This window comes from Anolis sagrei, chromosome 2, assembly GCF_037176765.1.
Source record: "Anolis sagrei isolate rAnoSag1 chromosome 2, rAnoSag1.mat, whole genome shotgun sequence".
NCBI classification, from domain to species: Eukaryota; Metazoa; Chordata; class Lepidosauria; order Squamata; family Dactyloidae; genus Anolis; species Anolis sagrei.
Window position 1 is genome coordinate 136,419,185 of NC_090022.1, and position 25,327 is coordinate 136,444,511.

At 39.3% G+C, this 25,327-nt stretch overlaps 1 protein-coding gene across 1 annotated transcript; it reads right to left on the reverse strand.

Moving 5' to 3' along the window:
- Positions 1 to 371: 371 nt before the first annotated feature.
- On the reverse strand, positions 372 to 18,069 carry LOC132768382 (keratin, type II cytoskeletal 5-like). Its single transcript, XM_060764201.2, has 9 exons — positions 17,348 to 18,069; positions 15,507 to 15,727; positions 8,995 to 9,055; positions 7,514 to 7,609; positions 6,230 to 6,394; positions 5,268 to 5,393; positions 4,293 to 4,513; positions 2,468 to 2,502; positions 372 to 1,383 (listed from the first exon to the last, which is right to left on the reverse strand). Exons 1-9 carry the CDS (start codon positions 17,984 to 17,986, stop codon positions 1,064 to 1,066), a joined length of 1,884 nt encoding a protein of 627 aa, XP_060620184.2. The 5' UTR covers positions 17,987 to 18,069; the 3' UTR covers positions 372 to 1,063.
- Positions 18,070 to 25,327: the final 7,258 nt, after the last annotated feature.

Consider the following 25,327-nt stretch of genomic DNA (forward strand, 5'->3'; position numbering starts at 1 on the left):
GCAGGAAACAGCTGGCTAGTGATCCACTTTTCCTGCACCTTTTTATACCTCCTTTTTATGTGAGTGTATCAGTGATACCCAAACTTTGGTCCTTCAGGTGTTTTGGACTCCAGTTCCCAGGAGTTCCAGTCAACTGGGACAGTAGTCAGGAATTATGGGAGCTAAAACAGTTGAAGGACCACAGCTTGGGAAACATATAGTATTAAATATTAACAAATATTATTCAGATCTGTAGTAGTTCTTGCAAATGTAACAAATATCAAAGCTACTCCAACCTGGGTCTTTTTGTGTGTATGTGACAAAGACGGATAATAAATTCCTTCAATCTTAAAAGCAGGGAAAGAAACAAACATTAATTTTGTTTGAGTAAGTTCACTTTTATTGTTTCAACATGTAAATAATATTTTAGATTTTCATGGTATCAGGTTAAGTTTCAGTTCATACCTTGGTATGGATATATTCTCGTGGCTAAAAACTCATGCATACATGTTCATTTTCATTCCTGAGGACTCACACATATACACATTTTAATTACAGTACAAAATCCCAATAGTAGGCAATTGTTCAGACATGCACATCTGACTTTTTAATGCAAATTTTTGTCCTGGACATTAAAATAGAAATGCTCTTACTAGGAATCTTTGTGACACTTTAGTTCAGGTTGGATATCAGGAGGGCCAAAATCAAATGTATAGGCAAAGAGCAGCTCTAAAAACCTATTTATTTTCTGACAGATAGGTATGACTTCTACTAATGCTCAGTGGTGTCATTCAGATGGTTCATAGCAGTTAATCATAAGTGGTAGTTAAAATTCTAAAAAGGCATAGAAGATGCAGAGGTTAAAAGGGGGTAGGTGAAGTGGAGGAAAAATAGAACAGAATGGATGAGGAGGCCAGATAGTAAGGAGTAATAAAGAAGTGGGTTTTCCAGAGCCATGGAGAGAGCTGCTTAGCATGGCACCGTTACTAATTCCCACAAAAGATGGGAGCATATATGTGGTTTTTTCGCTTGCTCATGTTTTTTTTTGTGGGGGGGGGGAGGGGAAGGAAGTATTCTGTACATTTTAGCTTTTGATACTTTTTTGGCTAGTAGATGTTTTGGAGATAATTTTCACACCAGAACTACTTCCTGCCCCAATGCCTTTCCCACTCCCAGAACTGAAACTTCCTCCTCCAAAACCCAACCCCCCACCACTGCCACCGCCATAACCAAAACCAAGTCCACTTCCAAAGCTGCCACCTCCTCCAAGATTGAAACCACTTCCAAGACCAAAACCACCTCCGCCGCCGCCGCCTCCTCCAAGACCAAGACCAAGACCTCCAAGTCCTCCTCCAAGACCACCTCCACCTCCGCCGCCACCTCCACCACCGGTGCTCACAACAGCTGTGAAAAAAGCACAAGTAGCTACTTAGGTGCCCGGTAATCGAATCATTCTTGCATAATATACAAACAGAATGGCTATGGGAAGTGAAATTCTGTGGCTAGGAGAGTGGTCACAGGTCCTCCCTTACAGGTAGAAAAGATTGCCAACCTGCTGGTAGAGCCTTCCCTAGTTACCACAATGAGTAACTGCATTTCCTTACAGGGTGTGGGAATCTCTCGGATGAAAAGGTACCTGCCCTAACTTGGGACAAAAAACAGATATTTGCTATTGTTGCCAATTGGTTCTGCTGGGAGTGCTGAATTCAGATTTTTGAAAGCTAGAACACAGATTTCCTTTTTTTCTGGAAGAAAGCTGCAAGTTCATCATATAGTTACTTCCAAAATATGTGTGTGTATGTTTGTGTGTATGTGTGTGTGTGTGCTCACAGTCAGGTTTCTAAACAATAGATTGGTGTGCACCTAAGGCCACCTAATTAATCTTAACTTCTGCACATGTTTTTTTTTTGTCACCAAGTTTACTTCATCTTGCAGTAGCATTTAGAACCCTTTCTTCACAAGGACATAAAATAGCATTTTTCATCTCTCTTGGTAGGATATTTCTGAAAGGTTTTATTTGTTTGCTTTCTTGAAAATGTCATGAAAAGCAGTTTTCAGTGCTCCCTCCTTTATGAATATCCTGACCTAGAAGTCACAATAGGGCGAATCTGCATTGTAGAATTAACACATTTGACATCCCTTTAACTGTTGTGATCCAATGCTATGAATCGTGGAAGTTGTAGTCTTACAAGGTCTTTAACCTTCTCTGCCAAAAAATGCTGGTGTTTCATTGCAGTTAAAGCAGTGTCAAGCCACATTAATTCTACAGTGTAGATGCCACCTAAGTAAAACATTTCACATACTAATATGCTATATTGTTGGCTGGATAGCTAAAGTACAAACAAACAGGAAAGCAATCATATATTTTAGCTAAGGGGAACACCTTCCTATATTTAATGGAAATGACCTCAGTTTAGACACAGATGGGGATCAGATTGTAAAAAAAACCAACCAAACAAAAGCCAAAATAACTAGTCAAGGTACTTACAGATACTGACAGGATTAACTCCCTCTCCAAAGAGCCTGTTGAAGAAGAAGTATAAAATAATTTTAAAAGACAGGATGTGATTTTTCCCCATGAAGATTAGGATGATGGGAGTTGTAGTAGGGCAAAGCTGCGGAGGCAGTTTCAAATTAAGCTAGACAAGCAAGATGGGTATGTCAGGTACACTCAGGGTGGATTTACACTGCCATATAATTCAGTTTCAGAATGGAGGTTAACTGCATCGAACTGGATTATGTGAGCCTGCCATATAATCCAGTTCAATGCAGTTAATCTGCATTCTGAAACTGCATTATATGGCAGTGTAGGGGCCTTAGCCCCATCAGCTATTGCCTCATATCATTTCTTACATGGCATTAAACCTGAACTGTGTACTTCTTGCCATCATCTTCTTGATACACAGCCCTTTTGCAGCCCAGTACTCTAACTTTCCACTGTGTATTATTCTCATATTTGAAATGCCTCTAGAACATGGCCATATAGCCCGAAAAAACCCAAAAGAACTGAGATATTTGAAATTCCTTGATGAATGGATGCAGTCAAATGAAAGGAACACTATCTCTGGCACAGTGTTATAGAGCTGACGGGCCTATTCTTCTCTTGAATTGGCCCATATTTAGCAGATAATAATAATAATAAGAAGAAGAAGAAATGCTTGTTTCTGGCCTCTAGGAAGTTTATGACTGCTACCAAAAGGATTGTTCACCACTAGTAACAGTTCCGCTTTGACCCTACACTAGACTGTGAGTACTGTGAGAGATTAAAGATTCTTGCTAGAAGTTTGACAGTAATTGATAGTTAAACCCTAGGGAAGATCCTAGTACATAAAACACCCTCTTAAATAAAATAGCCATATAGCTAAACAAAATAAAGCCCCCCATCTGCTAGGACCCTGAACCAATTGACATCCTGAAAGAGACTGATGACCTTGTCACTTAGACGTCAGAGTTCCTTCACTTTGTGTGTGTGTGGGGGGGGGGGGGCAGCACCCCACGCCCTGCATTGTCCAGCAGTGGCATATGCTGACTCCACCCTCCTTCACCTATGGAATGACGCTGCCATTGTTGAATGGGAGCCAGCGGGCTTTGTGGGTTACCTGAGCTAAATCGGCACATGCAGCTGATTTAGCCCCACGTGAAGAGGTCTTTCGTAAGGAGTCCAGTTTATCCGATATGCTTATGATCTTCTTTTGGTTTTTTAAACAAACAGATGTAGAGTAATAAATAAGTCTTGATTTTTAGCTCATTTCCCAATTCAGAAAATTTCATTGGATAGACTACACTAGTTCTAGTTTCTTAGATATGTGTATTGAATGACAGGAATGTTTGTATCATAAATCTGTGCTTTTAGCATAAAATAAGCATATTTTCATGTAGTTAAAGACATGAAAATATATTGAGCAAATATCAACTGGTATATGGTAGATGTTATGTATGTCAAAAACTAGAGCTGATCATGGGAAACAGGTGCCATTTTTTGAAATCAGAAAGTCAAATATGCCCAGAAACAGGTGTAACATTTCTTTCATTTTTGTGCCATTTCCTAGACTGGTTGATTAAAATAAACCATTCCACCCCTCTACTCCGTTTGAAAAACATTTTCCACAAAATCCAAAAGGTGGTTGTTGTTGTTGTTGTTGTTGTTGTTTTGTGCCAATAAAATTTCCCCCCAAAATGTGAAATGCAAAACAATCTCATTGAGGTTGACTGATTTCTCAATAGGTTTTCTTGATCAGACACATTTTCTCTTTGAAGGTGAGAAACCTTGGAAGTATTCTTTGCTTCCCTATCATGGTTCTGATAATCCTTACCTGCTTTCTTCACCTTCCAGCAGCTTTCGGTATGTGGCAATCTCAATATCCAGAGCCAGCTTGACATTCATGAGGTCTTGGTACTCCCTCAAGAGCCGGGCCATTTCTTCCTTAGCTTTCTGGAGAGCCTCCTCCAACTCAATGAGCTTGGCTCTGGCATCTTTGAGAGCCAACTCACCTCGATCCTCAGCATCTGCAATGGCTGTCTGCAGATTGGCACACTTGAAAAGAGAGCAGACATGTTTAGATTATTGTTCCCCTTTTGTCATTCAGCTGTTTCCAGGCATTATAATGGTTGTTGTCATCATTCATTTACTTATGTTTTTACTGTTTGAAGAATTTAGACTGTAGTCTTATCTAGCAGGTAGTAAAGAAAGTCAGATTTCCTCTGAGTGAAAATACATATGGTGTCTCATTTTTCATGTAGTTTCTGTTCTACAGTTTAAGCAATTAGAGACAAGAGTTCTCATCCAAAAAGCTCTAGTACCTTACCAAGCTACAAATCCCAAGATTCCATAAGAAGCAACTATGGTATTCAAAGTACAGTCATAGTACGCTGACTATGTAGGATGAAAAGGCCCTTTGTTTGTTTGTTTTACTTTGTTCCAATGTGTGGCTTGTAGAAATTGACCTAATGTCTCCCTTTCTTTCATTTGAATGTATGTACATATATGCATATAGTGAAACACATATTCCCATATTAGAATGTGGTATCATTATGTTCTTCTCTGCTGAGAAACAATACAGCAGTAAGAGCACTCCTCAATGAGTACAAGACATTTTATTTATTTCAGTAACTTATTTCCAGCCAAAACTGCAAATTCTCATCTGCTGCTGCTAATCTAGAAAACTATGGTAATGGTGTCAAGTCAAGATGATATCTTACCACAAGAACTGTGAGATATAGATCCCCTGTGTTGTTATGTTATACAGTGTGCTGAGAAATAACATGATGCCCTTTATAGATGTTCATACCTGGTTCCTGGCATTTTCAATTTCTGCCCGTAGCCTCTGAATCAGCCTACTGAGCTCTGAAATTTCTCCTTTAGTGTTTCGTAGATCATCACCATGTCTCCCTGCAGTTGCTTGGAGTTCCTCAAACTACAAAAGCAAAATGGGGGTAAGCACAGGGAAGGAAAAGGAAGACACAGATGAACATTGTCGGTTAGTAAATAATTCTTTCAGAAATCTGCCGGATTATGACTGTGCTGTCTTAAACTGGAGAATGGATATAAATCTTTGCTTATTCGGTTTTGGCATGTATGTTCCATTCCTCACTGCATGAAAATGCAAGGTCTTCCACATAATTCTGCACAAGATAAGGATTCAAATGTAAGACAAAAGGCTTCACAAAGAAAACGTTAGCTGCACACCGAACATGTGGAGAAAAAAATATGTATTGTCGAAAAAAATGTGTATTGTCGAAAAAAATGTGTATTGTCGGGAAAAAAAGTGCACACATATTGATCTCTGTATATCCTGGTCTTGATCTTCAGAGAATATTAGACAGAGCAGGTGCTCTACCACTGAGATAAGGTCTGCTCTTAAAATTATTTCAACATTCCTCTTCCTCTCCAAATTACCTTGCAAGATTGTTATATATTTTTACTGAAGAGGTAGGCATATATAATATTTTATTTTATTTTTTAAAAAAAGATATTGTATGTTATAATTGAAAAATTATTTTTAAAAAAACAATTAAAAGCTATAGAAAAGTGAAAGTGTGGGAAGGTAGGGTTACAAGAATACGCAGAAGTACAACCATTGGAATCAGCTAATTGTTGCTATTGCATGGATGAAGAAAGATGCAATAACAGGAGTGCTCATGCTGGTATGTGGCTGCTATTGGTAACTGTGCACTGCCATGGAATAGCAGTATTGTGTGACGAAGTCCTCAGTATTAGCAAGTGCAGGATGTATGGAATGGATTTGCCCACCTTGGTTTGGTACCAGGCCTCTGCTTCTGCACGACTCCTGTTGGCAATGTCTTCATATTGTGCTTTCACTTCAGAGACGATGCCATTTAGGTCCAAATCCCTGTTGTTATCCATAGAGAGGATGACAGCGGTATCAGACATCTGTGCCTGCAATTGAGCCAACTCCTGGAAAGTACAGAAATTAAGAATCTGGATGAAGGGACAAACCTCAGATGTGCATGTAATTATACATTCAGTATTGGGATCGGACAGAGAGATAATCTTTTTCTTTCTTTCTTTGCTGGCTGGCTTGCTTGCTTATTTGCAACATTGCACAGAGTTGTATAAAACATTTATGTTTGTAGAGACCAGCATTACATGGGCAAGAGGGAGTTTAAAAATTCAAAATTTGGAATTTGGTTAGAATCAGCATATCTTTTTTATATAATGATTTTGAAACTTGAGTTTAAAATATGAAATGAACATTTTGCTGATTATATCTTTAGAATTTTAAAGGCAATCTTTGGCCTCCACATCACTCCATGGTGAAGAAACCTATGACCAGATGTCCAGCATGCCTATTCATTCTGAGATCCAGATGCTAATGCTGCATGGATGGACAACTTCAAGGCCCTGCTCTACTCTCCCATCTCAGGATTTTGAATTTTTAAATCAGGGCTCAGCTTAGCCAATCCATCAAACAGATGAATGCCCTCTTTAAAAGGTATAGGGCCTCATTTACCAAAGGCCTTTCAAGCCTTTGTTCTTAAGCATTATTCATGAACAAACATGTGAGATTAGGATGGAAGGCTTGAAGAAATAATTGTGATTCATTAGCTCCATGTAGGTATTTTGCAATCGTCCATCTACAGTAGAGATTGACATAGAATGGCCTACAGGCTACATATGTGTCAAAACCTTTTTTTAACAGTCCTAGGTTCATCCCAAAGCTCCCCAAATTCTGGCATATGTGAGAAACAACTGAAAATATCCTACTGTCACTCTGGATACCAGGGACAGTGTAGCATAAAACCTCCTGAGCCTACCATTCTCACTGTTGTAATTGAAAAAAGACTTACACATTTCTAATTGTAATTTCCAGTCATTTTTTAACTGATTCAGGGTATGGCCCAACATATATCTATGAGGAAAATATTGGCCTGTGTGCCAGCTGAAGTTACCCAGCCCTGTTGCTTTGATACTATAGCTATGTGCTTCTTCATCTTAGGTCTGCACATGATTTTAATTGTAGGGTTGCATTTTCTGACTACTAGTCAAAGTGTATAATATAAGCAGACATAGTACCGCTTCATAGAGGGCCCTCAGGAAATTGAGCTCATCAGTTAGGGAATCCACTTTGGCTTCCAATTCTACTTTGTTCATGTATGCAGCATCCACGTCCTAAAACGATAGGGAGAAATCAAATTCAGCTAGATTTCACTGGATGAAAAGCCCACACTTTGTTACATATAGGGTTACATTAAAAAGACAACATGCCTAAAAACCATTTCTTGGGCTTTTTTCATTGCTTCCTTCCTTTAAAAATGGTCTGTGTGGGATGAATAAATACTACTTCTTTGCAGCCAGAGGGATACAGTCATATACTTGTGTCCCCACAATGGTTGCTGTGGCTGCCAGTTTTCTGGGAGGTCCAAATGGAGGACCTAGTGAAGGGTACAAGAAATGGGCAATAAGCCACTGGTAAACTCAGGCCACGAGGGACAAAAGATTATCCAGAAGCAATGAAGAGTTATCCTGAAGTACAGTCTCTCTTTACTTGGCTGTGACCATGGGCCACCCATGTGACTGCATCAAGCAGCACCTGAGAATATCACAAGGCCATCACATTCAACTGGTATTGCCACAGTTTCTTAGGCTTGCACATAGGAGACCAGTGGCAGTTTTAGCCCTCAAATTCTCCAGCTGATCCCACTCATACATAAAAAATACAGAACTCATGAGATGGGCTCTTTCAATATTCTGAGCAGAAACTATCCATGGTTATGTAGAGGAAAGGTCTATCCCACTATTGCCCTAAATCATATGCCTACAAGTGTGCACTTCAAAACTGACACAGAATGGTTTCTGGGGAGATGTTTATCATGGCATTGTTTTGACTTGTTTGCTAAATTCTATAAGAGTTCCAGGTACTGATACCCTCTCCACTTAACCCTCCTTTGTTTTTCCACTGCTTTGTTCGCTTCTTTCCCATACTAAACAAAATGTGTTAAGGAAAAAAAAACAGAACAGGTTCACAGAGCCTTTGGACTGTTTGCAAAGTCCTTAGCTGCTTTCTGTCTCACTACGATATACGTCAAATCAGGCCCGTAGCCAGGATTTCGTTTTGGGGGGGGGGGGGGAGGGCTAAATATTTTTCAGGGGGGGAGTTTGGGGGGGCTGAGTTTCAGGGGGGGCTGAGTCTGAGTGAAAGAGGGTCTAGCCTAGCAAACCTTTTGTATCATTACCCCAATACCCCCATGCATATGGGATATATTGAGTATGGTGATCAGATCATGATATGAATAAACATAACAGTTTAAATAATGCACCAGTAAGGCCTTTTTGCGAACCACCATGAGAATTTCGGGGGGGTGGGGCTGAAGCCCCTCAAGCCCCCCCCCCCCCCCGGCTACATGCCTGCGTCAAATGATGAACCAAAACTGTGACTTCTGTTTCTGGCTAAAAGATGTGGAATAATTCTTGGAGGCAAGAGATACATCTATCCAGAGTCACTCCTGATACAGAATCTTGAGGACATCCCAATTAATTCAGCAACGCCACCTCACCTTCTTGAGCATAACAAACTCATTTTCAGCAGAGGTACGCCGATTGATTTCCTCTTCGTATCTATGATAGCAAAAATTAAACATTAGTTTAGTTTCCCATCATTCTCTGGGCATAAAGAAAGAAATAGGTCATTAGTAGACATGGTTTGAGGGCACTTAAACGATCAGCAATAGCATAAGTCACAGTTTTGAAAAGAAAATTTTCTCTAGTGGTTTCCTAAAGTCAGGAACACGCTCTCCTGGATTGCTTATCTAGTACTTAATTTACAGATTTTAAACACTGGGATGCCACTTTTTATTGCTTGTCACAGGCTTTTAATGTTTAACCAGATTCTGCTGCTGGTTTCTATACTGCTGCTTTATTATACATGGATGTGTTTTTGAAATGGTTGTCTTTATACTGTGTTCTTCTGTTGTAGGGTGCCTTCAAAGTATTTCAGACTTATAACAACCCACAGGTGAACCTATCATGGGGTTTTCTAAGCAAGATGTGTTCATAGAAGGCTTGCCTTTACCTTCTTACTAGGTTGAAAGAGGGTGGTTTGCCCACACCCTTTCAATCCAAAAGGTTTCCATGGACAAGTGGAGATTTGAGCACTGGTCTCCAGAGTCATAGTCCTAGGCTCAAAGCACAACACTATCCTGGCTCTCATAACTAGAGCATGCATTCTGAAACAAACAATTGAACATACACAGTCAAATACAGGGAGTAGTTTTGCTAGTCTGAAGTCAGAATATCAAAGAAATATATGTTTTCAAAGAACTGACTATGGACTCCTACAATGACAGTGGATGAGGGCAGTGTGAGAGCTCCTATGTACAACAGGTTTTTTAATGCCTTATTAATTAACCAAGGGTGGTTACATTCTGAATGGTACACAAGTACTTAAAATTATACATGTGGAAGGCATGAAATAAAAAAAAAACAGCTTAAGAAAGAACAGTGTATTTTGCACATCAGCAGAATATGATAGATCCATCCATCTTAGTCACAATAAGACAGTTTCACTCATTTGTGATGGATATACCTCTCATTGTGGCTTTCTCCAGCATTCAATTTTTATTTTGAAATCGTCATTTTTTTTAAAAAAAACATGGCTATGAATACATTTACAAATTTTGATAAATTCTTCAAAAATGAACTGAAACAGATCTGAAACTTATCTATACCAGCCAAATAAAGCACTTTCAAAGGAGGAGAAGGTATGCAAACCTAGATCATGCATGACTAGAAACACAGCCAGATTTCAACCCAGGTTTTTAAGAGTTGAAAACATTCAAACCCTTCAGCCTGAGCAGACAAATCTAGCCATTTTAGTTTGTTCTGCATTCAGATTGTTGTTTTAAAAATCAGCAACAATGAAGCCCTCGGGATTATAAAACAAACAAAACTATATCAAAACCCAATGAAATTATCTCAGATGTTCCTAGGAGAAAAACAATAATTTGCTTGCAAAGTAAATTCCTCCCCCAGATGACTCAAGTAAGTGAGGCAATGCAGAAGCTCCAGGAGAAGTCAATAAAATCTACATGTCTCATTAGCCAATCTGACCTGAAGGAAAACTCTCACAATTAATTCCACCTTTTATTGACAGGTCTCATTGTCCCACTGTGGTGTGGTCTGAGATAGCAGTCCAGGTTATGTCATACAGTCTAGGGGAGTGTCCCTTAGCAAACTGGCTTCCTACCAGTTGCACACCTCACTATCTGTTGTTTAACTCCTAACAATCTGTTGGAAACCATGACGAGCCTGAAAAGGGAGGTTTAAATGTTTCAAATATATAAGATAAATAATGACACTTCACTGTCTGAGCCCACTCTCTCACAATAAGGTATCATTATGTGTTTGGAAATGCAGCGGAATAAATAATTATGAAATAGGAAGAAGAACATAGAATGACTAGACGATGCTGTTGGACAATGATTTTAACATGACGACACTGGTGATGATATGTTTTAATGGTTTTAATGGTTTATATGGTTTTTATAATATTAGATTGAATGTTTTTAACTGTACTTTATGAATGTATGGCATCAAATTCTGCCAATCTCTGTAAGCCACCTTGAGTCGCCGTAAGGCTGAAAAAGGCTGCCTACAAATGCCATAAATAAATAAATAAATAAATCTTGTTTATTTGAAACCTTTAGATTTCCCTTTTAAATTTTCAATAGGAGTATTCATAATAACATAGATTTCAAAAGACGATCCCACCCCCCTTCTTTCTTTCTCTCTCACACAAACCTCATCCAACAATCTCAATCCTGCTGGTTTAAATCCAAGATGGTTGTTACTTTTATCATGCACCAACTTTCTATGCAAAAACCTGTTTTTAGACTCAGTATCTTAAGACCCAATGGCAAATTGCCATAATGTCTCATTGGCAACAGGTACTTTCATAGTCCAAACATTAAGGGAGCCATCCTAGGTCCTTGAGGGAGGTTATTGTTCAGCACCTTGGAACCCATCCCTCAATTTTAAGTTCAAACTAAAACCTCTAAATTCATCACCACAATGACATCAAACTCCACCATAACTTTGTCTCCTTCAGATAAAGAAGGCATAACCACCTCATCTACTGTTACAAATTCTACTCCCATATATCATACCATTAACGAAGACACACAATTATATTTTGTAGCATGCCATACATGTTCAGGCACACAATTAAAAGTATCCAAAGAGAAAGTGCACAATAAAAAGATTGCTGGAGCCAAGCAGATTACTATAAAAAGGCCTATTAGTGGCTCAGTTCAGTTGAGATATTAGCCATTAAAACCCCACAGGGCAGAAAGTGGCTCACTATCTAGGCTCAAATATGTAACTGGGTCTAATGTGGTGGGTTTTCCTCCCTTGCTCTCAGAACAAGTCAGAGCTAAACAAATGAGGCTTCAATCAGGCGGGCAAGATGAAGAGCCATGCCCTTGCATTTATTATTAATAAAGTATTGCTTATTTAGTTAGATTTTAACTACTATAGTGTGAAATTTAATGTTTTTCCCCCCTGAGGTACCTTAACATTTTTGCAGCTTTTTTTCAGGTGCCCTTTTTATTTTAGATAGAAAACTCGCCTACTAGGAAATCACCTAAACCTACTGTACTATTGCTTCACATTACAGAAATACTTTCCCCAATCAGACAGACTCAAGCTTCTTCACCACCAGCATTTGGTCATGAATTCAGATGGGAGTTGTGATTGAGTCACCATGGCATAATGATCTGAACATTGAACTATGACTCTGGAGATCAGGGTCTGATTCCCTGCTTGGCCATGGAAACCCTCTGGGTGCCCTTGGGCAAATCAAATACTTTCAGCCCAGACATCCCCATGATAAGTCCTAGTCAGAAACTACTTGAAGTCATGCAGCAGCAGCAACAACAACAACAACAACAACAACAACAACAACAACAATACTGGAGGTGGGAGTATGAAGTCAGAAAAGACTAACACAATGGAAAACCTCAACAGAAAAAGAAAGCAGGCGCATATCATAAGAGATGAGAAATGGGAACTTGGGTTTCTCAAATATATTTTAGACTTCAGTGAATTTTCAGGATTTCTTTTCACTGCAAATATAAAGCAGGCCAGACCCAGGAACTATGGAACCTCAACCCCCAGAATCTTATACTATTTGCCACACCTAGCTTTTTAGACATGAAGTTCAACAACACCAGAACTCCCCTGCTGAGAACCACTGATCAAGACATTTGTTTGTGGAGACATGAGCAGTCTGAGTAGAAGGGAGTGGGGCACATGCCGTTTTCAATAGCTTACTAAGACTGAACCTATTCGCACATTCTGATGTTCTAGCCAATATCAACAAAAGGCACTGAGATGGTTGGCAAATGCTTGAACCATTGGTTGCTTTTGAGTATACGTACATTGTAATTTTATGCTTAGGTTATCCTCAGGAAACAGTTTGCAACTTTTGACAAACTCTGTTTGAGGATCTGTAAGAATCACAGCAGCTGCTGTTTGGAATCCAGTGAAGCAGTTGTTTATATATTTGATCATGGGACTCCAGGGCAATTTAATAGAGTTCTTGACCAAACTTGATATGCCGTTGCATCAATTATTGGGTGATGTCTGGGAGAGTCTTTGATAACAACAGGAACTAGCAAGTCATTCCTTCATCAAGGACATCAGTGGACTTTCTTCTTAAGTCATGAACAGTCCACACCCCATCACATTTTGGAATGCCCCAAGCGAAATCCCATCTTTGATCTTTATGTTGAGCCACTGCACTGGTATTGCTTAAAGAGAACCAATGTGGTTTTATGGTTAATACTGTATGTTGCACTGTAATTTGAGAGACACAAGTTCAGGCTTCTCCTAATGCTTTCTCAGCTTTACCTTCGTCAAAAAGATAGCTATCAGACCTGAAAGTGGGGTGGGGGAGTCATGTATGTCACGCTGACTACAAATGAGGGTAAATGGGTTATATATGTAAATAATCCAAATATACACAATAAGGAAATGAAGACAATCATTTTAGGGAGCAAGCAGCCTCCACTGGCTCTCTTTAATAGCTGTCTGAAACCTTACAAAATGGACCCCACAGAGGGTTTCCTTTTGCAAAGAAGGTGGTCCATGCCTGTGTTAATTTTTTATTTTTATTTCCAGAGAGTGACTTGATCTTAAACTTCTTCCCAAATACTTTTTGACTCTTTGGAAATAGCAAATGTGTATCCATCTGGCCTGTGGTGAGGGAGGTTGCCAAACTGACTACTCCTGCAGATCTCCGAGAGAAGAACCACACATTGAGGCAATTTATGCAGATCATAATTTACTAGGTCCTGGATTGAGTCACTTTACTTTTTGTTCCCAGGATGCAATCAGAACATGCCAGAACATTCCCTAAATTGGTCATCAAAAAATCACTGAAAATTTCAATTAGCATCACTTTCATCACATTAAAAATTAATGGTTGTATAATTTAGTCATGAGTCATTAGTCAGTTCCCACTGTTTCCTAGTATTATTATTAATAATAATAATAATAATAATGACTATAAAATGCTTTCTCTGCATTCCCCTGAAATTAGTCAACATGGCATTGACCTATCTTGTTTTTTTGTGCCCTGTTGAGGCAACTGGGGATGTGATGAGAGAGTGATTTGTTATGTAGTTAGAGATATTAAAAATATTTTGGTAAAACTACATGTCAGTAGCAGTAGAACCCCATGTTTTAGGTCCATAAAAAAAGAAGAAATCTGTTCTATTTATTTTTCAGAAAATGTAAGTATTATTCCACCAGTTAATAGAACAAATATAATGCTATACTGGTAAATACAAAAAAAACCTAGTAATTCTTTCCTAAACTCCACATTATGTGCAGGCACATGCCAAGCACATTTGATTTGTGAGAAGAGTATTCAAATGGACCCATTCGCGTTTGTCCTATTGTATGCAACTTCTTAGGCACCATGTTGCCAACACTTCCATGTTGGAACTCATTAAGTCAGGCCATATTGTAGCCATTTGCCATTCTTCCCATCTTTTCAATTGCTCTCTGTGTTCCCAATTCTTATACTAGAATCATATGGCACCTATATTAAAATCACTTTACTGGCTGCTAATTCGTTTCTGGGCAAAGTACAAAGTATTAGTTATGTTTAAAGTCCTATGTAGGTTGGATCCAGGTGACCAACAGGATTATTTATTTGTATCCTGCTCTCTCTCTCTCTCTCTCTCTCTCTCTCTCGCTCGCTCGCTCGCTCGCTTTGACACCCAAAGCAGCTAACAATTAACATTGCAAAATGTAATTAAAAATATTGCTTCCTTCTGTCTTTTTTTTTTCGTGTCAGGAGTGACTTGAGAAACTGCAAGTCACTTCTGGTGTGAGAGAATTGGCCATCCGCAAGGATGTTGCCAAGGAGATGCCTGATTGTTTTGATGTTTTACTATCCTTATGGGAGGCTTCTCTCATGTCCCCGCATGGGGAACCGGAGCTGACAGAGGGAGCTCATCCGTGCTCTCCCCGGATTCGAACCTATGACCTGTCGGTCTTCAGTCCTGCCAGCACAAGGGGTTAACCCATTGTGCCACTGGGGGCTGTCTAATTAGACAGGAGGAGGCTTTCCTCCTGTCTAATCCACCCTGTATAATGGGGTCCACTGTGACAACCAAGACTAAACTGGTGATAGTCAACCTCGGGACCTTTTCTTCAGCTGCCCTTAAACTGTGGTGTGACTTGATGGAAGAGATGGGTCTTCATTGCTATTTTCAATTCAGACAGCATATTCAGCTGATAAATGTGTTTCAGCAAGCTTATCCTGATTATTAATAAATTATTGTTTTCTAAATTATAAAGTTTACATTATGTATTGGTAGTTTTAAATATTTCTTAATACAACCAGTACATAATGTAAACTTTATAATGTAAACTTTATAGATAGATAGATTTAATATACAATTGTTCCCTCCCTCAATCCATGTGGAAAAGCAGTGAAATAACAACTAACAACCAAACAAACAATAACACTCTGGCTCCCACCTGTCAGACATTCACTTACTTTGTCTTGAAGTCTTCAACAATATCCTGCATGTTCCTAAGTTCCCCATCCAGTCGCCCTTTCTCGTTGATCAAGCCACTGAGCTGTTTCCTTAGGTTATTGATGTAGGCTTCAAAGAGCGGATCAAGATTGCCCTTGTTACCACCAGATTTAAAACCTTGATCCTGCAAAAGAGTCCACTTGGTCTCCAGAACTTTGTTCTGCTGTTCCAGGAATCGAACCTAAAAGACAAAGATACATGAATCTGTCATCTATTGACCACCCATCATTCAACACAACATTGACGCCATCAACAATCAAGAGGAGATCTATTCCAGCTATGATAGCGGAGATTCTTTAACTATATAAATGCCAGGGTTTAAACCTGGATGCTTCTGCATATAAAGCATGTACTGTACTACTGTGGTGAATTCATTGCAGAAGAAAGATTTTAAAAGACATTTATTATGAAAATATTGGTAACTTATTATACAATATTTTGTCTGAGTATTAATAAATAAATGCCACAGGTTCAGCAGAACTTACTCCCAATAAAGTGTAGCCTTAGGGAATATGTGGGTTTAGATTTGATGTTATTATAATGTCAACTGTGAAATTTGAAAGAAAACTGAAATAGGCCACAAGGTGTGAATCAGATTCATTTTCCTCAAAATCCAGGCTGAACAAAATCCAGTAGCTCAGCTTCAATATCCAACAATAATTAATAAATAATAAATATGCAACCTCAGTACAGCAGGAAGGTAAGGTTACAAGTTTGTGTGGAAGTCTGATCACAGGTCTGGCATAATTGAACCAGTAAAGAACTGTGAGATATCAAAAGTGTACAATGTGATATGTTTGCATCATTTACACTGGCACAATTGTGCGGCATAGCAGGTTGGTGCTAGATTGTCTCTCATCCAAAATTCAAACAACACCACCATGTTGGCAGTTATTTCTTGGAACATGAGTGCTCCTAGGTTTCTTTTACCTAGGTTTTATTACAAGTATGCTGGCCATTTTATATTACAATCCTAGATCTATATAGAGCAAGTTAGTTGCAGATTTGAATGGTCAGTCATGGAATACAATAGTTAGTCATCTCAACTGTTACATTATTTGCAGTTAGTTTTGTTTCGTGGGCGTTAGGCTTTGGACATTTTGTTTTTGTTTTTAACTATCTATCCATTCATCAGACTTGATGATTCCTCTTAATAACAAAAATCAAGTACAGGCAATAGTGGGAACAGGATCTGAAAAAGGAAATGATTGTCCATTTTTAATCTAATCTTAAGATCCACCATATGAATAGAAGTCCAAACTCTTATTTTTTTTCCTTCCCAAATTAAATTTTTGGTGAAAATATGTGGTCAAGCAAACCTAGTAAGATACAATTTACTCACTGTGATGTTTCATTTCTCCCCCCCCCCTCAACCATTCCCACCACTCCCAGCCACAGTTGCCAGCACTGTAAATTTGAAAGAAGTTATAAGATGTTAAAGTAGTTCTGTTATGATAGTTTAAAATATTATAAGTCTGAAACTCCATCACTGAAATCCTTTTTACAATCATTATTTTAACGAAGTTTATATTTTTCTTTTTCAAGCTGCAGTTCTGATCCATTAGTTTCTCTGTTTGTTTCAGTACATATTGAATAAGGTCCCTTCCACACCACCATATAACCCAGAATATCAAGGCAGATAATCCACAATATCTGCTTTAAACTGGTTTATTTGAGTCCACACTGCCATATAATCCAGTGGATTATATGTGGATTTTATACAGCTGTGTTGAAGGGGCCTAAGACAAGAATTTCTGTTTGTTCTTATCTTTTCAGGAAATAGATGAAAAAAAAATCTCACCTTATCAATGAAAGAAGCAAATTTGTTGTTGAGAGTTTTAATTTGTTCCTTCTCTTCTTTCCGGACCTCTTGGATGGCTGGATCAATTTCTAAATTGAGCGGGGCTAGGAGACTTTGGTTAATGGTCACTTCTTGGATGGTGCCAGCCCCAGGTATAACACCACCACCAAAGCCTAGAGAACTTCTAGCTGCACCAAGCCCCCCACCAAAGCCATATCCACCTCCTCCTCCTCCTCCTCCACCACCACCACTACCAAAACCAAAGCCACTACCTCCAGCTAATGCACCAAAACCAAATGCACTGCCAGATCCGCTACCAAAACCAAATCCTCCACCTCCACCACCGCCTAATCCACTGCGTAGGTTACTACTTCTACTAATTGATATTCTTTTAGCACCACCAAGACTATAAAGACTCCTGCTGCCAAAGCCACCACCGCCACCACTGCCACCACCACCAATCGTAATCCTTCCTAACCCTCCTCCACCACCAAGACCACCTCCACCAGCTCGGGCAAGAGAAAGTGAGCTGAAACCAGATCTATTTGCACTCGGGATAATGGCGGAGGCTGTGCTGAAACCTTTGCCAGCACTGCCTCCTCCACTGCCTGCCCTGATACTGTAGGACTGCCGGCTCATCTTGGAGGATGGCCTCTGAGAAAGAAACAGCCAGAGGAGGGGAACTAAAGAACAGAGCTCTGGTGGGAGAGCGCCTGGATCTGGCTGCTTTTATCCTTCAAAAGACCTGGGTTTGGCTGCTTTGAGAGTCAGGAGATCAACATTGTGCATTCATGTTTTTGACATACCTGGAAGGCAGGTGTCTAATGGGACTTGTTTAATGCTAATTGAATATAGCACACACCTATGGAGTGATATGCTTTTGACTGGCCTGGGGCCTTAAATAACCTAAAACATGATTGGTTACTAGCCAGATGGCAGTGCTTTCATCCATAGAAAGTTGGAGAGGAGAGTAAAATCTGTGCAATGCAGCCTATCCAATCAAATGAAAATGTTGCATTTGAGCAACCAGAAGGCAAAGAACAATGTTTGGTGATAATACATATGTACATTTGGGCACTGGTGCTTCACAACATCTTATCTTATATGTACAGTTCAACAACTACCAAGTCTTATTGACATTCTATATAACATAGCAACATAAGACCCTGCTTTCTGTCAAAGGATGCCCTTATTCCACCTAACTCAGTAGATACTGATTGCCAGTGGATGTCCAAAACTTTAGGCAGATTTCTCTTTCCCTAGACCCACTGGAGATGCTTAGGATTGAACATGGGGCCTCTTGCATGCAAAGGAGGACCACCGAGCTCCTGGAAAAGAAAGAGAAGAGTTGAAATGAACACAGAGACTATCTGATGGAAACTGAGGAGGAGCACTACTTGCTTATTTACTCAGTTCACTTTCATTTGTTAAAAATATTTCAATGGCTCTAATACACTACAACTAAAAGAAACACAAGTACCAGAAAACAACATCTGCCACCAGAAGAAAGTTTGTTGTCCTGGTTGCAGGATTCTGTGGATTATCTAAAGGGAAAGCAACCAGTAAGCATTTGGAGTGAAGCATGAACTCGAGAAAACAATATATATTGCCAGTTTTAAAAGGGAGCTACACATATCCATAGCCAATCAATTTATCAGGATAGTTTAATCAAACTACTATGTTCTCAGGGACAAGTAGTAGAATGGAGTGTAGTAGAATGGAATACAATAAAAGAGGGAATGCCTGGTTGACTGGATGGCTAGAACTCTGAAATAGCAGCCTACACTCTACACCAGGCATGGGGAAACTTTGGCCCTCCAGGTGTTTTGGATTTCAATTCCCACAATTTCTAACAGCCGGTAAGCTATTTAATTTAATTGCAGGTCAGCGTACATGTTAAACAGAAGAAAATGGAACCAATTGGAAACCATTTGGTTTCTCTGTATTCTGTCTTAACAGTAGCCTCTTGTTCTGAGAACCGGTTATGCTTATAATATTTACAGACAAACCTGTATTCATTTCAATCAACTTTCCTTTGGAAGCATCATGCACAACCATGAACTGAAAAGCATATGAAAACACATTTTCAGTAGACTGAATATGGCATAGATGAGTATTTTGATGCAGAATAAGTGTACATCTAGAACCACATGTCACTGTGTGCATGGGAAGCTGGGAGCCTGCCACCACATGCAGATTTCCCTTATAGGATGGTCTGCCATTATAGTTTTCATCTGCAAATAAATGCTTTTTTATAAATAAATCTGAACTACAGAAATGCCAGAAAACCTTTGATTCGTAGCTATGTAAAAGTTGAGAGGCAAATGCACATCAGTTTGACTTAATCTTAAGTAGAAAGGAAAAAAACTCCCTCTGTGTAATCTGATCTGTCTAAGCAAAATGAGCTTACGGGGAAAACAGAGTTTGTCAATTCCCATGATGGAGTAACTGAAACAATGATGATGCTGTTGTGGAGTAGGGATGAGCTTCTTCATTATATTGATTCCAATTTGGGGTATGGTAGTTATCTGTTTTCTCCACATGGTGAGAATTCATTGGAAAACTGCCCAGGGAGAAAGTTTTCCTCTGAAAGACCCAGCATTGTCATGTCTTCTCACTCAACATGACCATATACAGTTGTCCCTCCAAGTTGTGGTTTTGACTTTTGTGGATTTGATTATTCACAGGATTTTTAAAAATCCTCTACTAATCTCTAGGGCCTTCAGTGTGACTCCACAGTCAATTTTCTCCAGTCATGTTGAAGAAACTAAAGATTTCTAGAGAGAACACTTCTATAGTCATCTCTAGGACCTCCAATGCAATTCTAAGGTCAATTTTCAGCAAGAGTTGACCATGGAGTAGTGCGAGAAGATTTGAAACTTCCTACAAAGGTAAAGACAATGCAAATTCTTTATTTGCAGTTGTTCACTTTTTGGGAGGCCTTGTGCTCCCAACTCCAGGGAATGTGGATTGCTTACAGTAGTAATGGGAGTGAAAACAAAGTGTTAAGCCAAAGACTGTATTGCTATATTCTAATCGGCAGACACACAATGGCTGGAATCCAGTTAGGGAGACAGTTGCATGTAAGTATTTTTTTATGGAAGTGCTTACAGGGGTTGGGATTTACCTCCTCCGTCCATACCATCCAAAGGTCACCCTCCTATAAAGCTCCAAAGTTGTTTTTCATGGACATTCAATACTCCATGGCAAACAAGCAAGATCAAAGAAACCATCTCCTAGTGGCCAATCACAAATTGTTGACATCATTGCTGGGATTTGTCTGTTTCCTCTGGGGGTTTCAGTGCTGCCACAATCATTGTACAACTGGCTATGAGAAGGTCACCAGCTACTTCTTCAAGACTCTCTGGAGTTCTGTGGCCATGTGCCATGATGACAAAGGTCAGCACAGGTAAAGGTGACCAACCACTGGAGCTGAACAAGGTTCAACCTGATTGAAGTCTCTTGCTACAGTTCAGGATCAGAACCACTCTGATGAGTTCAGGATCAGTCTGATGCAGCAATGCTGTGGACTGGCCCCAGATTTAAGTGGTTCTGTAGATGGCACCTCCTTTCCTGTTGCTGTTTCACCAATAGGCAAATACTTTATTATTCAGACAGACTTTTAGCAACTGATTGCCTGATTCACCCTTAGATTTTAAAGGGGGTACAATAAACTTTTAAATATATTGCTATTTACTTATTATTGGTATGGCATTTACAACCATTTAATTTGTGTTTTAGACATATAATTGCTTTAATTTACATTTTGATACATATAATTTATTGTGTTTTATTGGGATCATTTAAATTATATTGCAATCTATCTTACATTCTAGCCCTGGAATTAAGGTGGGATAGGATTATTTTCCATCAGTGCACATTTCTATTCACCAATAGAGGAGAGTTTATGAGAATAGCTGGGGAGCTGCCTCTGCTTGTCTTTCGCAACTGCCTTTTGAGGGATTGTCTCAGAAAATGATGGGATTTGGCATTCTTAACAAAAAGTTGTGCCATTTTGGGCACAAATTAGGAATCATTTTTATGACAATTTCGGAGATTTCCAAGGTAGCATGGTCACTCTAGAAATGTAACTTTTCTGAGCTCTGTTTTTAGTCTGTTATTTATTTATTTATTTATTTATTTATTTATTTGCTATATTTGTATACCGCCGTTTCTCAGCCTAGCCTAGCCGGCGACTCAACGCGGTTTACAACAGAATATAACAATCAACAGTATACAGTTTAAAAGCATAAAAAACATACTACACAATTCATACATCAATACCAATCCAGTTCAACTCTTAACTAAAAACGTGATCCAGTTCGTCGTCCATATTGCCAGTCCTTTAGTCAATTACCATTCATTGTACTGAGTTAACCAAATGCCTGCTCGAACATCCAGGTCTTCAATCTTCTTCGGAATACCATCAATGAGGGGCTGATCTAACCTCCAAGGGCAGGGCGTTCCATAGCTGCGGGGCCACCACAGAAAAGGCCCTGTCTCTCGTACCTGCCAGCCGCACCTGTGAAGCAGGCGGGATAGAAAGCAGGGCCTCCCCAGAAGATCTAAGGGTCCTGGCGGGCTGATAGGCCGAGATACGTTCGGATAGGTAAGTTGGGCCAGAACCGTTTAGGGCTTTAAAGGCCAACACCAGCACTTTGAATTGAGCCCGGTAGCAGATCATCAGCCAGTGGAGCTGGTGCAGCAGAGGAGTTGTATGCTCCCTGCGCTCCGCTCCCGTTAGTATCATGGCTGCCGAGCATTGGACTAATTGGAGCTTCCGGGCCGTCTTCAAAGGCAACCCCACATAGAGAGCGTTGCAGTAGTCTAAACGGGATGTAACCAGAGCGTGGACTACCATGGCCAAGTCAGACTTCCCAAGGTACAGGCGCAGTTGGCGCACGAGTTTTAACTGTGCGAATGCTCCCCTGGTCACCGCCGAAACCTGTTACTCAGGATTTGTTACTAAATCATAAATGTGACAGAACCAATGGTGCATCTACATTGTAAAATTAATGCAATTTGGCACCACTTTAACTGCCATGGCTCAAAGCTATGGAATCCTATGAATTGTAACACTAGCACTCTTTGACAGATAAGGTTAAAGTTCTTGTAAAATTACATCTCCCAAGCTTCCACAGCATTGAGCCATGGCAGTTAAAATGGTGTCAAATTGCATTAATTCTACAGTGTATATGCTGTCAAAGTTACACATTTCTTAGGATGTTTGCATGTCCTCATTATTTGGTATGCCATAAAACTATTTATACATAGCATGTTCCTGTCTTTAGTTGATCACAAATAATGCACTTACTAAAGATATGGTCATGTCTGCATTAAGAGCAAAACTTGCATATACAAAATAATCACTTCGAATTCTTCTGCTTTTTGAGTGGTTTCCCCCACATTTTAGGTTTCCCATAATTTGAGGGGGGGGGGATTGTAAAAAAAAAATAACATTTTGCACAAAAATGATGTTTGCAAAAAAGTGTGTAATGTACAAAGTAAATAGTTTTCTGTGCCAAATCATACCCTTGCACAAAGAACTTTTTGCAAAAATAAAAATTAAAGTCTGCTAATGTGAAAAATCTCATGACAGTTGATTATTTTCTGAACAGAATGCACTGAGATACACTTTCAAGTTAACAATGAGAAAATGTGGGAAATTGATTACACCTTAGTCTAAAAAAGCTAGGATGGGCAGCATGAGAAATAAGAAAATGTAGTTGTCAAAGGCTTTCTGCAAAAATAAAAATAAATGTAGTGTTTGTATTAGTGGGATTGGTCTTTCTGGAAACAGTACTTGAAATTTTTCACATTCCACTGAAATGGCAAATACCTGCTCAACAAGAAGCAATGTAGAAGCAACTTGGCTAGCATGATTTTCATATCAGCAATCATTTTTGTCACTCGTTTTGTATAGAAATTACAAAAAAAAATCTAAGGGAGTGTTCTTTTCTCTGGTGTCGTTTGCCAAGCATATTTCTCTGCTTCCTTTAACCCTTGAATGCAAAATTTCAGCAGCTGATTCTTGAGAGATGCCTGAGAATTAGAATAGATGAATAGATGGAGGTAGACAGATACATAGCTAGATAGATTATAGTTACCTGAGAACATATATAGGGGTGTAAATGAAATTTATGGAGTCTACATAAAATAAGAGAGGGGGGGGGAATTTCTATACAAAATTTATATACATTTTCTCTAGAAAACCAGTGACAAAACTATATAAAGATAAATTTATCAGCAGCTATTTTTTATGTTCCTTACTGTAGTTAAGAGACTACATGGTCAAATAGTTCACAACAAAGATGATATGCCAGAGGAGAGAAAAAATCTTCCTCTTGATAGTCAAAATTATAACTCTGCTGAAAAAGAGTGCAATCCCACTCTTGTTTACTCTTAATTTCCACTATTTTAAAGGATTGTATTCCCAAGAAAGTATAAATAGAATTGTTGTCACAATGTCTTTTTATCTCTTGTGGTCTACACTAGTAGGTTCAATTAGATCTAACCCTATAGCTGACATGTTAAAGCAGTAATTCCCACCCTGTGGTTCATGGACCACCAGTGGTCCACAAGGACTAAAATATGGTCCGTGGCCTCACCGTTATTACACCGTTGAAACAAGAGCAACTGGTCTTGCAAAACCCTCTTATAGTGCCGAAGTTTATTAAATATGGTTTTATTTGTGCAAGCAGATGGCGACTACTGGATGGCATATGTTCTGTATCGGAAACTAGAGCTGATGTGGTCTATCCAATGCAATGTTCTGAATCAGCACCCCAAATAGCTAAACCGAATCTAAAGTTGACCAAAAACTGATTCGGAACCCTTTCAGTACTAATGTTGAAGAGTGGTCCCTGGTCAAAGTGGTTCCTGGTCAAGTGGACCCTGGTAAAAAAAAAAAGGCTGGGAACCACTCTGTTAACAGAACTACTGTTGGCAAAGGTGGATTAGCATCAGGATGAAATTGTTTCCATACAGATGTAGTTTGAATTCCATATGTGACATGTCAATGTTGCAAGAAGTGATATGTTCTACAGATAACAAAAACACTATTGGTGCCAGTTCAATACTAACACCTGTTCATAAAAGACTCTCGGGCTGGAGACTGTTTGATGAGACCTCAGATAGTCACCCAAGGTTGCAGTACACATCATTGGGCTGGATGGATCTACTATTAAATACTTCTGTGCTCCCTCAAACTTCTGGGAAAATAAAATATTGATTGGATGAAGATTATCTAATCACATTTCAACCATGAAAGAGGTAATGAGATTAAGGGTGTGTGCAAGCAAAGCAGCGGAAGCCCTGACTTCTTCGGGCTCTCACTGTTGCTCTTGGGCAGCTCACTGTCTGCATGGTATGTGAATAATGCAATGCTAGGAAGCATGCCCCATTTCCTCAGTAGTTTCTTCGCCAATCTTGCCTCGCCTTCCATGGCAAGACACAAAGTGATACTTAACATTCCCCATTAAGATGATCATGCCTGTCTTCTGTTGAAGTCAAGATGGGCCACACCTAGACAAGGAGAAGTTTCAAGGTGTGAACCCTGAGTTCAAAGTCACCCTTATCCATAAAAGTCCACTGCTTGGTGGTTCCAAACTTTCTTAGTCCTGCCTGCCACATGGTGCTGCTAAAGCATGAAATGAGATGGTGTTTAGATTATCTGATAAAACCCACCTTTGTCTGAAATAAGATGGGTAGCCATGCAAAAATGACTTGTGGGCTGTGGAATGAAAGTCTTCCCAAAGAAAGATGACACTAAAATGACAGTCTTTTTTTTTTTTGCAATGTTTCAGCAGAAATTTTATCAGTTTAAAATAAAAAAAATATCACTCCATTTAGATATAGCCACAGCATTTTTTTTCCTAAATCCATTTTACATGTATCAATATAGAACTAAAACTCAGTTCATTTACTCCTTGAACCTTCTAATCCGCATGCCCTTTGGTCGAAACTAATCTTTTCACACCC